The sequence below is a fragment of the Mustela erminea genome, chromosome 4 (genome assembly GCF_009829155.1).
Source record: "Mustela erminea isolate mMusErm1 chromosome 4, mMusErm1.Pri, whole genome shotgun sequence".
NCBI lineage: Eukaryota > Metazoa > Chordata > Mammalia > Carnivora > Mustelidae > Mustela > Mustela erminea.
Window position 1 is genome coordinate 6412597 of NC_045617.1, and position 16889 is coordinate 6429485.

General features: G+C 43.7%; 1 protein-coding gene across 3 annotated transcripts in view; it reads left to right on the plus strand.

Annotated features, from left to right (window-relative positions):
* The window catches only part of PRKN (parkin RBR E3 ubiquitin protein ligase), a 1064961-nt gene that overhangs the window by 423638 nt on the left and 624434 nt on the right, over nucleotides 1-16889 (plus strand). For 2 of the 3 annotated variants that reach the window (XM_032337964.1, XM_032337965.1), the window contains one exon: nucleotides 9339-9422. The exons of the other annotated variant lie outside the window; for it this stretch is intronic. In XM_032337964.1, coding sequence (XP_032193855.1) covers nucleotides 9339-9422 — 84 coding nt within the window. The remainder of the gene's footprint in view (nucleotides 1-9338; nucleotides 9423-16889) is intronic. 3 annotated transcript variants of the gene reach the window in all.

The following is a 16889-nucleotide window of genomic DNA, read 5'->3' on the forward strand; positions in this document are numbered from 1 at the left end:
TCTACACAGGATGGAATGAAGCTGACCCACCAAGCCCTACCCAGTCTTATGACTAAGCTTAGTTTAAAATTTTGGCCGTGTTTTTCTGACAAGAGCAAGGACTTTAGATATTCCATTTTATAAAATAGTGAGAGATCCGTGTTTTTATGGTTAACAAATCAGTGTAAAAAAATGGATAGCCTTTCATGAAAATGTAATAGTCTTTAAGATATGCCCATGTAGCTAGGTATGAGAGCCAATTTCCTTACCAACAGTTCTGTGATTACCCCACACATGAACAAATAGTCAGCTTGGGTCTCAGAGCTCCCTAGGACATAGAATTAACAGATTTTCATTGGGAATCAAGGTTGTTTTGTTTGTGGGAGAGTGCTCTGTAAACAACCCAGTTTTGTAGTAATAGAAGAAGATTTTCTAATAAACAGAACTTGAATGAAATGCTATCCTGGCTTTGCCACTACTTGTATAATCCATTATTCCTCTGCTGATGGGCTGGAATTCACTAAATCACTTTTTCCCCCCTCTTCTACTTCCCTCTACCCCTTATAAAATAGTTGCAAGAAAGAGTTGATTATTATTGATATCCAAATCAGGGATAAAAATATTTATAAGGACTGGACATGGGGTCTTCTTGAGGTCTTTTATTTTCTTTAAGTTCTAATTCACCTCATACTAAGTCTCTTTTTGCTTTAAAAAATTTGTGGAAACAATTGGGCTAATATGTGAACAGTGAGTCTCTCCATGTAGTCTGTAGTGGTCTGTTTTTTCTATGGAAGCAGCTTGCATTCAGGACTTGGAATTAGATATTCAGAGGCAAAAGTGTGTAAGATGTTTATGCTCTAAAAAATCCTAGGAAATAAATTCAAGTTGAAGAAGAATATACATGAAGTAAAGCACAAGTATATTCGCGTGATTTTTATGTACTAATCTCTTCAAATTTAACTTGGCCAGAATACATAGAAACTCACTTTCTGGTCACATTCAGTATTTATTTTGTGATATCTCCTAGGCCCTAATATTACATTCTCTACTTTAAATTTAAAAGAATGACTCCAGGGAAGTCTTCAAATATTCACATATTTCAACTGGAAGGTCTGTTTGTGTTTTAAAAAAATAGCCTGAGAACTTGGCAACCAGAGTCACATATTGAATTTTCATTTCCCAGATTTTAATGTCACGAAAGGTCTTTCTTCTCTGCCGATATGGATAAAAACGAAGGTGACCCCCAGTCCTGGTGTCCACTGCTCTCGTGAAATCCCTAAATGTGAATGTGGGTGGTTCTGGTGATTTCCATCCAGCCCAGAAAAAATGGCAGAGGTGATGATATGTCTGCCACCCCCTTGATCATGGTATACAAGAGTCCCCTTTACCACATAATAGAAGCGCGCATCAGCAGAGACCGGACCCGACCTCGCCCTGCTGGCATGAAGTAGGCAGCCAGGTTGAGGAAACACACATGGGGAAGAACCATGGGAGCCTTCCAGTTAGCGGGCAGCACAAAGCTGACACCCTTAGAGTAGCAGCCACAGGGAAATTAATTCTGAAAACACCCCAAGAGAGCTTGGAAATTGATGTTTCTCCAGTCAAGCTCCCAGATGAGAGCACAGCCCTGCCAACACTTTGAATACAGCCTCGTGGGACCCTGAAGGAGCTGTTGGCTCACAGAAATTGTGAGATCGTAGACATGGGTTGTTTTTGTGGGTTTTTTTTTTTTTTTTTATTCATTTGACAGACAGAGATCACAAGCAGGCAGAGAGGCAGAGAGAGAGAGAGAGGGAGAAGCAGGCTTCCTGCTGAGCAGAGATCCCAACGTGGGGCTCGATCCCAGGACCCTGGATCAGATCTGAGCTGAAGGCAGAGGCTTTAACCCACTGAGCCACCCAGGCACCCCATACATGGGTTGTTTTAAGCCACTGTGTATGTGGTAATTTGTTACACAGGGATAGAAAACTAATAGAAGATACAATCTCGTACATGTACAGGGTTTCTGAGATGACAAATGAAACAATGTATGTGGAAAGGGCTGTTAACAATAAAGACTTTTTTAAAAATTTTTCTTTATTTATTTGACAGACAGAGATTACAAGTAGGCAGAGAGAGGAGGAAGCAGGCTCCCTGCTGAGCTGAGAGCCCGATGCAGGGCTCGATCCCAGGACCCTGGGATCATGACCTGAGCCGAAGGCAGAGGCTTAACCCACTGACCACCCAGGCACCCCAACAATAAAGACTTTAAAAGAGAAAAAAATTCTTACATGGCTTCCAGAGAGACAGAGCATAAGCAAAAAGGCCTCAGAAATGAATATATATTCATGAAATTACTTTCTCCCCCTCTTCTGCTTCCTTCTACCCATAAAAAAATAGTTTCAAAGTAGAGTTATTGATAATATGGTATCCACGGTCAAGAGGCATCTCTTTGGTTTCTGGGTGGGTTATCCTATCCCCCTGTCTTTGTGTGGCCTTTTTTTCTGTGACTGTCCATGTCATAATCTGCTCTTATATGGACATCAGCCATACGGGACTAGGACCCACCACAAGAACCTTATCTTGACTTATTTCCTCTTTAAAAACCCTATTTCCAAATACAGTTTCATTCTGTAGGGGATTAAGACCTTGACATATGAATTTTGAGGGGACTCACTTTGGCCCATAAACCCCTCCCAAATGTTCCTCATGCCCTTATGTAGCCCATTTTATGCTCTGCCCCCACCCCACAGCTACCACTGATGTGTCTGCATTTTATACAAGTGGGAACTTGTAGTATATTCTATAGGTTTGGCTTCCTTCACTCACATTGTTTTGAGAATCATCCATGCTACATTCATAAATAATATGATACTATTTGTTATAAAATAGTATTCCTTTGGGTGGATATATCACAGTTTGATTATCTGTTCATATTTGGACAGATAATTTGGGTGGGCTCCGGTTGATGGCTCTTGTGAATAAGACCATTTGAGCATTTGTATACAAATCTTTATGTAGATGCATGTTTTCATTTTTATCTTGGATAAATATCTAAAAATGAAATTGTCAAATCATTGATGGTTATATGCATAACTTTCTAAAAAAAAATGCCTAAAGGTTTCCAGAGGGGCTCTGCCATTTTGTATTTGCATCAGGAGGGTATGTGTATACCAGTTGTTTTACGAATCACCAATATTTGGTATGGGCATTTTTTTTGATACTATGTATATGAGTTGGTTTCTTAGTTCCTTTGTAACTGGCTTTTGTAGCTATTCCATAAAATCTACAGGATAAAGGTTCCTTCCCTCTTTTCCGTAACTGTATTATCAGGTTTTAAGAAATGTTCAATAAGTATTTGTTGTGTGGATGAATATTTTGGTTAAGAGGATTTTTTCTTGATTATTTCCCCTGCTCACTATTTAGTGACTGCTTTGTTGAGCCTCAGCTATAATCTGAGCACTGTCCTTAGCTTTATGAGAAACATAGGGTCTTTAAATCCAATGAGGGAAGGTGCCAGGACAATGTCTACTGTACGGATGGAAATAGATGATTTAAAAGAGTTACGAGCCACCTGCTTTGGAAAGTGACATAATCCCCGGGGAGTCGCTCGGTAACGGGGAAATTTAGAAAAAATGGGAAATGCAAAATGCAGCGGGCTGAGTCAGGTGCTTTGGAACAGGCCAGTTATTGCTTATCTGTCTACTAAATTTAAAGAGTCCCTACTGAGGGACTTCTCTTTTGAGAAATAAGAAATCCTGCTTGCAACAGTTGTCATCTTTCATATGCCAGGCACTGGGCAAACATGAAGAGAGCCCAGTGAAGGAGGTATTTAACCCCTCATTCTTCAGAAGAGGTGGAGAAAGGTAGAATGGAACTTGTTCAGGAGCCTAGAGCTAATGATCGGTAGAATGGAGATTCAACAGGTCCCGTGAACTTTGAAGCTCCTTTTCTGGAACACTTAGTTGCGGATACAAAGGGAAAGAAAAGAAGGAGTCTCCGAGTGCAGCAGTTCTAAAGACAGTTCTGCTCTCATGATAGACTACAGGTATAATTTTCAAAATTATTTTAACCCCTTAAGTTTAATTATATGACTTAAATGTTTGTATAGTCATTCATGAGGATACACTAAATTCAACACATTTGTAACTTGAAACAATTGGTAAAAGCATAGTTCAAGTAAAAGTACTATTCAAATAGCCCTTTTATTTTATTTTTTAAAAGATTTTACTTATTTGAGAGAGGGAGCACAGAAGTGGGGGGAGGGGCAGAGGGAGAGAGAAAGGCAGGCTCCCCCCTGATGCAGGGAGCCCTTTGTGAGGCTCAATTCCAGGACCCTGGAATCATGACCTGAGCTGAAGGCAGACTCTTAACTGACTTAGTCACCCAGGTATCCCTACAGTAACCCTTTTAAAAAACGGCAAATGCCAAGATTTTGTAGTAACATTTTGGAAAACAGAATTTGTACAAAACAAGGTTTTTTTAGACAGCAATGTATATGCCCACCTATGAAAAGCAGGTTATGGAATTATTTAGATGGTTCAGGGGGAAAAATAAACCTATTTTGCTGCAACTGTTTGGATCTTGTCAGAGCAATATTTGGGTAAGAATTGGCCTCTTAAGTACCTTGATTTTCCACTTGATTGGACATACAAGACAGCAAAAATGACTTGCAGATTAGTCCTACAATTTTTAAAAGTAAATTTTAAGACTCCTCTACTGTACAAATGTAGCCACTGCTTTCATGCCATCAAGTCATTTTCCTGAGCTTCTGATTTACATACACCATATAGATGTGCTTAAATAATGTTCTACTTTACGTTTTTCTTTTGCTGGTAATATTATCGGGAGAAATCCCCAAATGCCATCTCTAGTTGCAGCTTTCCACTCTTACTGATTCCAACAACTTGAGCCACTGCGTTCTAACAACAGCTTGGATTCTACAGGCCAACGGCTCTCAGGTTTTAATTGAAGTAATTTCTCACTGGAGACCCAGAATACAGCTACTCTACAAACTGGTGACATTATATGGTGGCCAAAATGCTACCGTAATATTTTTTTAAGGGGCTTTTCGATATGAACTTGGAAGATATTTTCAACCATAGATCGGTCATTGGCACACTTTCTCCATGAAGCTACAGGTAGTAAGTATTTCAGGCTTCACGGGCCACATCGTCTGTGTTCTGTTCTTGCAGTTCAAAAGCAGCATAGACAATAGGTAAGTGAGCAGCCGCGGCTGTGTTCCACTCCAGTCCCTTTGTGGACACCGTAACCTGCATGTCACTTTCATACGCCATGAAGACTCTTCTTTTTGTGACTTTTAATCATTTACAAATTTATAACCATTGTTGTAAATTGGCTTTTGCTGTTTAGAAACAAAGCCTAAGCCAGATTTGGTCAGCAGACCATAGTTTTCTCATCCCTTTTGTAGAAGCTCAAATAGTTTATGTATTCTCTTGGTCGTATAGACAGTATTGGGCAAAAGAAGATTTTTTTCAAGATTTTATTTAAAAGATCTTTTAAAAAGATTTTAAATAAAATAAAAGATTTTAAAGATTTCTTAAAAGATTTTATTTATTGGGGCACCTGGTGGCTCAGTGGGTTAAGCCGCTGCCTTCGGCTCAGGTCATGATCTCAGGGTCCTGGGATCGAGTCCCGAGTTGGGCTCTCTGCTCAGCGGGGAGCCTGCTTCCTCCTCTCTCTCTCTGCCTGCCTCTCTGCCTACTTGTGATCTCCCTCTCTCTGTCTTGTAAATAAAAAAATAAAATCTTAAAAAAAATGATTTTATTTATTTATTTGACAGAGAAAGACAGAAAGTACAAAGGGGAGCAGAGGCAGAGGGAGAGGGAGAAGCAGGCTCCCCACCCGATGCAGGACTCCATCCCAGGACCCTGAGCTCATGACCTGAGCTGAAGGTAGACTCTTAACCAGTTGAGCCACCCAGGTGCTCCAGGGAGAACATGTATTTCACACCGTTCTGCCATGTGATTTATTTTTTTTATTTTTAAAGATTTTATTTATTTATTTATTTGACAGAGATCACAAGTAGGTAGAGAGACGGGCAGAGAAAGAGGAAGCAGGCTCCCTGCTGAGCAGAGATCCCAATGCGGGGCTCGATCCCAGGACCCTGGGATCACGACCTGAGCTGAAGGCAGAGGCTTTAACCCACTGAGCCACCCAGGAGCCCCTGATTTTTTTTTTTTTTTTTTTGGTGTATTCCTACAATTCTTTGCATTTTATAGATTTTGGGGGTGATTCTGCCCTTGACACTGCTGTCATGGGGTATGCAGTACTTTTTTAATCTTGCCATCTGGGGACCTTTGTGCTCCATACAAAGGCTATCAATTGCACATGCTTTCACCAGGCATCTGTTAAAACGCAAGTATGCGGCAATGAACCAATTAACATTTTATATTTTCTAAGATTAGAAAGGAGCAATGTTAAATCTGCTTTCTAATGGCATAAATTCACTGGAACATTTGTTTCAATTTTCAGGATGGGCATCACAGTAACATTCAATACCCGTACTATGAGTACTGTGGATAAACTAACTCATTTACTTCATTATGTTGGACTCCCGTATTCATTGGAATTCTGTTCGGTTTTATTACTTAGGCTATCTGGTTATGGTTTGAGATCAAAGAGGCCGATCGTGACTGAGTTTTCTATAATTTCCTTGTACAAAACAAGGATAGATCAGATTAAGTAGTATTTTATGTGACAACTATAGGAATTGTTACATAAATGCTTTTGCTGCTTTTTGGACTGAAAAACTCAGGCAGGAAAAAGAAATATCTGTGATATGCATAGAGCATCTTGATTCATCCTAGACTTTGAAGGCCGGGAATCTTACTCTGCGCAGACATGCAAACAGGGCCCAGGTTGTGCGTGGGACGATCAGGGTCCCCTTCCCCAGATGGGGCTGGTGTTGGGTTTCTCTCTCACCACGGCATGTGGTCTAAGGAGGTCAGTGCTTCCTGAGCAAGCCTCAGAAGGAATGTTCCATATCGACAGAGCAAGGAAGCAACACCTTCGTGTTTAGTTTGTATTTATCCACGACAAAATGGATTTCCTTTGCCACCAGGGACTCTCCCGAGCCTCAAGCGTGCTGCACCCACCAGCCACGGCATGTCCTGCCTGAGACCAGACCACTAGGTTCTAAAGGACGGGAGGCTGGTGTCCCGGATGCGAGAGGCCCAAGAAGCTGCTCCTGTTAGAAGTGGGCAGTGGTTTTGGAGAGTTAAGAAGGAGAGTCCCTCATGATTATTTCCTGGTACCCTGCCTCACTTCAGAAGGACTTGACTAAGTTTGCAAGAACACATTGGGGCTAAAATCCAGAAAAACTACGTAGAATGAGGAAAGAGGACAAGGGAAAATAAATTGAGGAATGTGATAGGAAAGTAAGGGTAGTAGTAGTAAACCAAGAATTTATTATAAGCTATGTACACTTTCCAGAGCTAGGCCGCAGATTTGACTCTAACGTTTCCCGAGTTAGAAAGAAACTAGATTCCTAATACCGAGAACCGTAACCCGCAAGATGGGTCCTTGGCCCAGGGTTGAAACAGGATGTGGGAAACGGCACTCTAGCCACACTTGGCCTTGAGTCTCTCCTGCTAAGTTGGGAAAGCACGATAAATGTCACTGAGTTCTCGGTGGCGAACTTTATGTCACTTTTACTTTACTACATGTGTCATTTTGATCAAACGGATATATGCCTATGTTTAAAATCAAACACACAGAATGCTTTATAATAAAAAAATAGCATCTTATGGGGCAAGATCTCTATGCCCCCTTCCCTTCTCTCTCAACTCTACCCTGGCCATCCAGTTCTTAACATTTATGACTTGACTGTTCCGTTGCCCAAGCGGCATGACGTGTGTATTTGGTTCCACAATCCTCTGTCCATTTTCTTTTCTTTCTTTCTTTTTTTTTTTTTAAAGATTTTATTTTATTTGACAGAGAGAGACACAGTGAGAGGGAACACAAGCAGGGGGAGTGGTGGAGGGAGAGGCCGGCCTTCTGCCGACCAGGGAGCCCGATGCGGGGCTCCATCCCAGGACCCTGGGATTATGACCTGAGCCGAAGGCAGAGGCTTAATGACTGAGCCACCCAGAGGTCCCCGTCCATTTTCAATAGTAGAATTGTAAGGTCGAAAATCAAGTGGATGTTTACATTGCTATGGCTACGGTGGATTGAAATGCATGCACTATGCTTAGAGGCACAAAGGAAATGAACTTTCTTATTCCCCGTAACTGATGTGCTCTTAATCATGAACCTCGACCCTTCCGTGGAGCTGTGAGAACATGCCCTTGATGACGCATCAGTGTCACTGTGTCGTGGGTCCCCAAGGTGGCGATTCTCCAGTAAGCCTTCCGGGACTCCTTGGATGGCGCCACACACAGTACGGTTCATGCCCCCAACAGAGGGACAAGGCACATGGCGCGATGTCAGGGGAGACCACAGGCACGTTTCCAAGAGCCCTCTCCCAGTGGAGCCACACAGGACAAGCTCATTCCCTCGGCACCCGGGCTTTACTGGGGGCTGGTCAGTGCGTACCCTTGCCTAGCACGGGTCACAGTTCCAGACTCCCAGGTGGTAGGGAGGTGTTCAGCACACACCAGCGTGTCTTCAAGACATTTGTGATGCTGCCAGCCCTCTGTGTCCAGAAGTGAGTGCAAACAATCCCCACACTGAGCTTCCCGGGCCCAGGGCCCAGGGCCACCCCTGAAGCAACCTTCCCTAAGGACAGAAGTCTCAGGCTGCAAATGCTTTCTCATGCCGGTTACGTTCCTCTGGTTGAAGCAGTGTCTTTTGGTTCAATGATCTGCTAATTCAGAAGGTAGCACCTCTTGAGATAGACGCTCAATTCCCAGATTCCCTCTGCTTTCGCCTGTTTTTCTCCAAAACTGTGTGTATGCACACATCTGGGTGTGTGTATCTGGTGCCTCTGTGTGCCGTAAGCATGTGGTGGAAGGTGTGTATGTGCTGTGATAACGTGTGTGTGCACAGGCAGGTGTGTATGGTAAAGTGCGTGTCCGTGTGTGGTGTGCCTGTGTGTGGGAGTGTGTGCAGGTATGTGTTTAGTGCACCTGTGTGTGTGCGTGTGCGTGTGCTGGGGCCGGGGAATGTCTTACATGTGAATGTCTTATGTGTTTGGATCAATGCACCAAAGATCATCTTCGTGTGCTTGTTGAAAATAGTTTTGATCTACCAGATCCCCCAAAAGGATCTAGAGGACCCCCAGGTTCTATAGATTATATTGCTGGACTACAAATTACTTTCATTATCATTTTATAATATCAATGGATTTTGGAAATTGTGCTAGGGAGTACATTCATGTTACATTTCATGCACCAAGTATGTGTTGTTTTTTCCCAAAGGGTCCGTCTTGCTGGGATGATGTCTTAATCCCAAACCGGATGACCGGAAAATGCCAGTCTGCTCACTGCTCTGGGACTACAGCTGTAAGTACCTGGCCACACCCATTTCTTTTTCATTATGGCATCTTCAGTGTTTAGTAGGAAATTAGCACAGAGACAAGAATGCTAACTGATTTTTCTTCCATCTGATACCATAGCGCTGAAGTGTCATCAGATTCAGATACTTACATAGTCACCCCAAATTCTATCTTGTTAATTGCCACCCAGTGTCATTTTCCTAGTGGCTTAACCACTTTGGGTGACTGTGTAGAAACATGTCTCTTTAAGCTCCTTAAAAGTGATATTCATGGGTTATAAAGAACCACTTCAGAGCCTAGCAAAAGAAAGTAACAAAGATACAAGGTTAATCATTGTGCCGGTTCTGTGATATTTTGTATTTATATTCATCATCGTTCAAAATTACTTTCTTTATCTCTTTCTACCTTTCCTTTGGTGACGTAGCAGGCTCTTAGAGAATCTGGTGAGGATGAGCCGGTGCAACTGAACAGCTGTCTTCCGTCCTCTGCCGTCCCCTTTCTCTGCGCACGTGTGCTCTATGTTGATGCGCCATATGGAGCAGACATTCTTAATGGGACCCTAAGTACTGAAATTATTTTTAGATCATTTTACATTCTGATCATGTCCATAATTTGTATAGTTTTACTTTTTACCTCAAAAATTCCTCGATCTGTCATGATCTGATTGTAGGTATCTCCCGAGCTCTACATGGCGTCGCGGCGCCAACCCGAATGTCAGTGTTGGTTCACAAACTGTCACAGCCGCCTGGCAGCGCGCGTCTTCTCTAAGAAACAGTCGGTCAGCAGCAACAGGTAGAGTGTGAGCTAGAGCAATTAGGCGCGCCTCCTCTCCCCAGTCCGCAGGGTGGGTGCCCGGTCCGGAGGGAGCTGCGAGCATCACTACCGATCATTTTCCATCGAACAGGGGTGAGGACCATGAGAAGGTTTTTATTAATGCAAATCCTGAAGAAAAATAATGACTTGCACGTCAGTCCCATATATCGAGACATAACACAGTCTTGCAAGTTTGTGACGGAGATGAAAGGAAAGTGTGTGTATTTATGGGGCAGAACTCATCAGTATAATTACAGACACGTGCACGCATACAGGTGCAGCGTGTATTTTGTGTCGTGAATAATATCTCCTGATGACAACTACATGTAATGATTGTATCTCCATCCAGCGATCCATTCACCCTTCTACACACACATATGGGGTCTCTATCATCTTTCCAGTGATGTGAGGTCCTTTGAACACCTGCTACAATTCCTGACAGTCTGACCGCCTCTCCTGAACCTTGATATGAATTGGCAGGATTCACTCACAGCAGAAGAGACGCTTTTGCATCTTTAAGGATTTAGCTGCAAATCAGTCAAAGGGGGAAACTGTGTTGAGTGGGACTGAGAATCGTTTCCTTTGCTCGTTGCATGTTCTCCTGACCTTGGATATCGGTACATGGAATTCAGCAGAAAATAAGTTATTTTGCAGTTCGGTATCTGACAGCAGGGTGAGCTGATAGCCTTCAAAATCCTTTCAGCACCTCCCATGTAAAAATACTGGATTAAATTACAAACATTTATTTTTTTTAAATTTTTGTTGTGTTATATTAGTCACCATAAAATACATCATTAGTTTTTGATGCGGTGTTCCGTGATTCATTGTTTCTGCACAACGGCCAGTGCTCCGTGCAATCCGTGCCCTCCTTGATACCCACCACCAGGCTCACCCATCCTCCTGCCCCCCTCCCCTCCCAAACTCTCAGTTTGCTTCTCAGAGTCCACAGTCTCTCACGGTTCATCTCCCCTTGATTTCCCCCCTCACTTTTCCTTCCTTCTCTTAGTGTCCTCGGTGCTATTCCTTAGGTTCCACACGTAAGTGAAACTGTATGATAACTGACTTTCTCTGCTTGGCTTATTCCACTCAGCATCAGCTCTTCCAGTCCCAACCATGTTGATGCAAAAGTTAAGTATTCCTCCTTTCTGATGGCTGAGTAATATCCCATTGTATATATGGACTACAACTTCTTTATCCATTCACCTGTTGAAGGGCATCTCAGATCTTTCCACAGTTTGGCTATTGTGGCCATTGCTGCTATGAACACTGGGGTACACGTGGCCCTTCTTTTCACTACATCTGTATCTTTGGGGTAAATACCCAGTAGTGCATTTGCTGGGTCATAGGGAAACTCTATTTTTAATTTCTTGAGGAATCTCCATACTGTTCTCCAGAGTGGCTGCACCAACTTGCATTCCCACAAACAGTGGAAGAGGGTTCCCCTTTCTCCACATCCTCTCTGACACACGTTGTTTCTTGTCTTGTTAATTTTGGCCATTCTGTCTGGTGTAAGGTCATATCTCAGTGTGGTTTGGTTTGAATCTCTCTGATGGCTAGTGATGATGAATATTTAAAACAATGGCTGTGCTGACAACAAAATAAGGACAAGTATATATACGTCAGAGCTAGGCAAAAGCTGGACCCCACAGGGGAAACTGTGTCAGCTGAAATGAGCCACCGCCTTGGCAGCAATGACAGACCACTGGCTCCTGGAGCCACAGATGGGCCCGTGTCCATGGGAAGCTGCCGCTGAGTGTGTGACTTTAAGGTGGCAGATGAAGCCACAGAATCCTGCATAGAGCTAGTGCCCATGAAACATGATACCCTTGTGGGATCCGCTGGAGAGGAAGGCGCTCGCTTCCCGGAGAGTGGCCTGTGCTGACCCCCCGCTCACTCTGATCCCCTGGTCGGTGTTCCTCACCCACGTGCCCTGCTCTTCTGGCTGCCCAAGGTCTCACGATGGACCAGATCTCGGGCAAATCCACCCTCCCCAAGAGGTAGGAACCCCCTACCCACCTTCCCAGACCACTCTAGGATTGCAGACATTGTCCCCAGCACAGGGTGAGGTCTGGACTCAGAATTAACTCTGAGTTGCAGACAAGGAGGTCTGTCCACAGAGCCCTTCAGTGTGTCTCGGGGGCCTTCTGAGGAGGGGGGCAAATGAGCCTACTCCATGGGGCCTTGAGGCGTGCGCTGCTGGCCCCGAGGACCGCCTCCCAGCTGGCGGCCGTCCATCTCTATCGCGACCTGCCCCAACAGGACGCCCACATGGAAATGTGACTTGTGACCACGTGGTGGAGAGCATTCTGAGGCAGTGGGTCTCGAATGAGGTGATTCACAAACCAATTGAAATCATTACAGCTGTCAACTACAGACTTTTAAAAAAGTGAAAAAAGAAAGAAAGAACAACAAAAAAAGAAATCCTTGAAGTAAGGATCCTTGCCCAGAGCCCGTAGCAGAGGCCCCTCTGGTCCCCTTGGCCACCTGGGTGAGTTCTGTGCCGAACCCTGTAACGGGAGACCCAGGGGCCACCTTCGTGGCTGCCATGGGGAGCTGCTATGCATGTCAGCACAGCCAGGCTGGGGGCGGGAGGGGGCTCTGCTGAGGCTGGGGGGGAAGGGGAGAGTCAGACAGCTGGGCCCGGGGATGGCAGGGAATGCAACACAGTCCCTGAAGGCTTGCACACAAATGACTCTCGTGCTCTCCCCGCACTGCTACTCCCGATGCGCGGAGCTGAATTATGACTGAAGGCTTTCTCCCAAAGGCTGTTCTCCTAAGGCTCCTCGCAGGTGGGCCTGTGTGTCTTCAGAGCAAGGACACGTGCTGAGTGAGTTCCCACCTTCCCAGGGCCAAAGACCATCTCTGCTGTGAACCACCAAGTGCGTATCTTCTGCTAGAGGCATGCCACATTGGCCACATACGTAAACCCCTACCAGCATGTGACCTTTCTGGTGACAAGTGACACAGGAGCCCCAGAAGAAGGCTTTCGCACTCCAAAGGCTTTCTGCCGTGGGGACTTCTGGAAGGAGGTGAGGGCTTTCGCTCTCTGCTACTCACTGCACTCAGACAACTTTCTGTGCTTGAAACGTTGTGGTGCCAAACACAAAAGTGTTTTTAATGAAGGCTTCCTCACTGGAGTTACCCGTGGAAGGCTTTTCTCTGCCGTGCAGTTTCTGAGGACACCTCACACTCCTGTCCCTGTGGGGCTGTGCTCCCTGTGGACTGTCAGGTGGTAAATATGGGCTGCTTTCCATGGAAGGCCTCTCCGAACACTTGGAATCGGTAGGTTCAAGCCTGAGTCTCATGCGCCTGGGCCAGGTCAAGTCGTTGCTGGCCAGTACCCAGGCCTACTCACCATGCCTCCATTGTGGGACCACGTGGAGTTGGAGGCCTCAAGTGCCAGCGGCGACCAAGAGTGCAAAGTTGTCTAGTGCACACTGGGCCCTTGTCCAGAAGCCCCTTTTCTCCCAAGAGAGACACACACCCACACACTCAAAGATTGTCGGTGCCAACCAATTTCAGCATCTCCATGGCTGTCATCGGAGCCTCTGGCTGGGGCTCCTCAAAAGCTGCCCCGAGTACCCTCCTGGGAAGTAGCATCTGGCCCTGCGATCTGCTCGATCTAGTGGTTGCTGACAGCAAAACCTTTATGCTGAAGATGGAGTTGAATTGCCCAGGATCACTGTCCAGAAGGTTGAAATAAAATACAGATATCAAGAGTCGGTGGCTTAACCAACGGAGCCGTCTGGGCACCCCTCCAAAGACAGCTTTTGAAACCATTTTAATTGCCTATAAAATCGTTTTTTAGGGGAAAATGCATTATTAAAAATTTTATTTATTTTTAATTCAATTCCAGTTAGTTAATACACAGTGTAATATTAGTGCTAGTCATAGAATAGAGTGATTCAACAATTCCGTAGAACGCGCAGTCCTCACCACAAGTGACCCCCTTCATCTGCACCCCGTCCCCCATCTCGCCACCTGCCTCCCCTGTGGTAACCATCAGTTTGTTCTCTGTAATTCTTTTTCTTTTTAAAATTTTTAAATTTAAATTCAGTTTAATTAACATTACTGTATTATTAGTTTAAGAAGTAGAATTTAGTGATTCTTCACTTGCATACAACGCTCCGTGCTCATTACTTCGAGCGCCTCCTCCATGCCCACCGCCCAGTTACCCCGTCCCCCCCCCTTCTCAGCCGCCCTCAGTCTGTTCCCTGTAGTTAAGTCTCCTACGGCTTGCCTCCCTCTCTGTTTTCCTCTTATTTTTCTTTCCCTTCCCCTATGTTCATCTGTTTTGTTTCTTAAATTCTACTTATGAGTGAAATCATATGGTGTTTATTTTTCTCTGACTTACTATGTTTAGCCTTATACTTTCTAGCTCCTTCCACACCTTTGCAAGTGGCAAAATTTCATTTTTTCTGGCTAGATAGTGTTCTACTACATATATAGATAGAGATACATATAGATGCAGATATGCACACACACACACACACACACACACACAGACACACACACACACCACACCTTTATCTCTTCATCCGTTGATGGACATGGGCGCTGCTTCTGCATCTTAGCCACCGTAAATAATGCTGCTGTTAACATACAGATGTGTATATTCCTTTGAATTAGTGTTTTGGTATTTTGGGGTAAATACTCACTAGTGTGATTACTGGATCATAGGATAGTCCTATTTTTAAATTTTTGAGGAAACTCCATATTGTTTTCCATGGTGGCTGCATCAGTTCGCATTCCCACCAACAGTGCGTGAGGGTTCCTTTTGCTGCACATCCTCACTAACGCCTGTTGATGCTTGTGTCGTTGACTTTAGCCATTCCTGCAGGTACGAGGTGGTGTCTCATTGATCTACACCCCCTGATGATAAGTGATGATGCACATTTTCTCATGTGTCTGTTGACCATCTGGATGTCTTCTTTCGAGAAATGTCTGTCCAGGTCTTCTGTCCAGTTTTTTTTTTTTTTTAAATTTTATTTATTTATTTGACAGAGGTCACAAGTAGGCAGAGAGGCAGGCAGAGAGAGAGGAAGAATCAGGCTCCTTGCTGAGCAGAGAGCCCGATGTGGGGCTCAATCCCAGGACCCTGGGATCATGATCTGAGCAGAAAGCAGAGGCTTTAACCCACTGAGCCACCCAGGCACCCCTTCTGTCCAGTTTTTAATTGGATTATTTGTTTTTTAAGTGTTGAATTGTATAAATTCTTTATATATTTTGTATACTAGCCTTTTATCAGCTGTCATTTGCAGGTATCTTCTCCCATTCTGTAGATTTTTTTTTGGGGGGGGGGTTTGGTGATTGTTTCCTTTGCTGTGCAGGAGCTTTTTATTCTGATGTAGTCCCAGTAGTTTCTTTTTGTGTTTGTTTCTCTCACTTCAGGAGACACATCTAGAAAAAAGTTGTCACAGCTAACATCAAAGAGGTTACTACCTGTGTTTTCTTTTAGGATTTGTAAGGTGTCAGGTCTCACCTTTAGGTCCTTAATCAATGTTGAGTTTATTTTTGTGTGTGGTGTGAGAAAAGGATCCATTTTCTTTCTTTTGCATGGTGCTGTTCAGTTTTCCCTGCACCATCTGTTGAAGAGACTGTCCTTTCTCAATTGAATATTCTGTCCTGCTTTGTCAAACATTAATTGACCATGCAGCTGTGGGATATTTCTGAGACTTGTATTGTGATCCATGGATCTGTGTGTCTATTTCTGTGCCAGAACTGTATGTTTTGATTACTACAGCTTTGTATTATAACCTGAAGTTTGGAGTTGTGATGCCTCTAGCTTTGCTTTTCTTTTTCTTGCTTTGGCCATTTGGAGTCTTTTGTAGTTCCATACAAATTTTATGATTTTTTGATCTAGCTCTGTGATAGGGATTGGATTAAAACTGTAGATTGCTTTAAGTCATGTAGACATTTTATTGATAATTGTTTTTCTAATTCATGAACATGGAATATCTTTAATTTCTTTGTATCATTTTCAGTTTCTTTCATCAGTGTTTTACACAGCTCTTTCACTTCTTTGTTTAGATTTATTCCTAGGTACCTTATTATTCTTGGTGAAATTTTTTTTAATATTTTATTTATTTATTTGACAGAGAGAGAGATCACAAGTAGGCAGAGAGGCAGGCAGAGAAGCGGGGGGAAGCAGGCTCTCCACTGAGCAGAGAGCCCGATATGGGGCTCGATCCCAGGACCCTGAGATCATGACCCGAGCCGAAGGCAGAGGCTTTAACCCACTGAGCCACCCAGGCGCCCCTTCTTGGTGCAATTGTAAATGGGATTGTTTTCTTAATTTCCCTTTCTGTTGCTTGATTATTGATGTATGAAAATGCAACAGTGTTCTGTACAATGATTTGTATCCTGCAATGTTACTGAACTTGTTTATCAATTCTAACAGTTTTCTTATGGCGTTTTTTGGTTTTCTATATATAGTATTGTGTCAACTGTAAGTAGTGTGAAAGTTTTACTTTTTCCTTACCAATTTGGATGTCTTTTATTTCTTTTTGTTGTTTGATTGCTGTGGCTAGGACTTTTAGTACTATGTTGAATGAAGTGCTGAGAGTGGACATCCTTGTCTTATTCCTGATTAGGGGGAAAGCCCTATTTTTCATCATTGAGTATGATGTTAGCTGTGGGTTTTTCATATAAAGCCTTTATT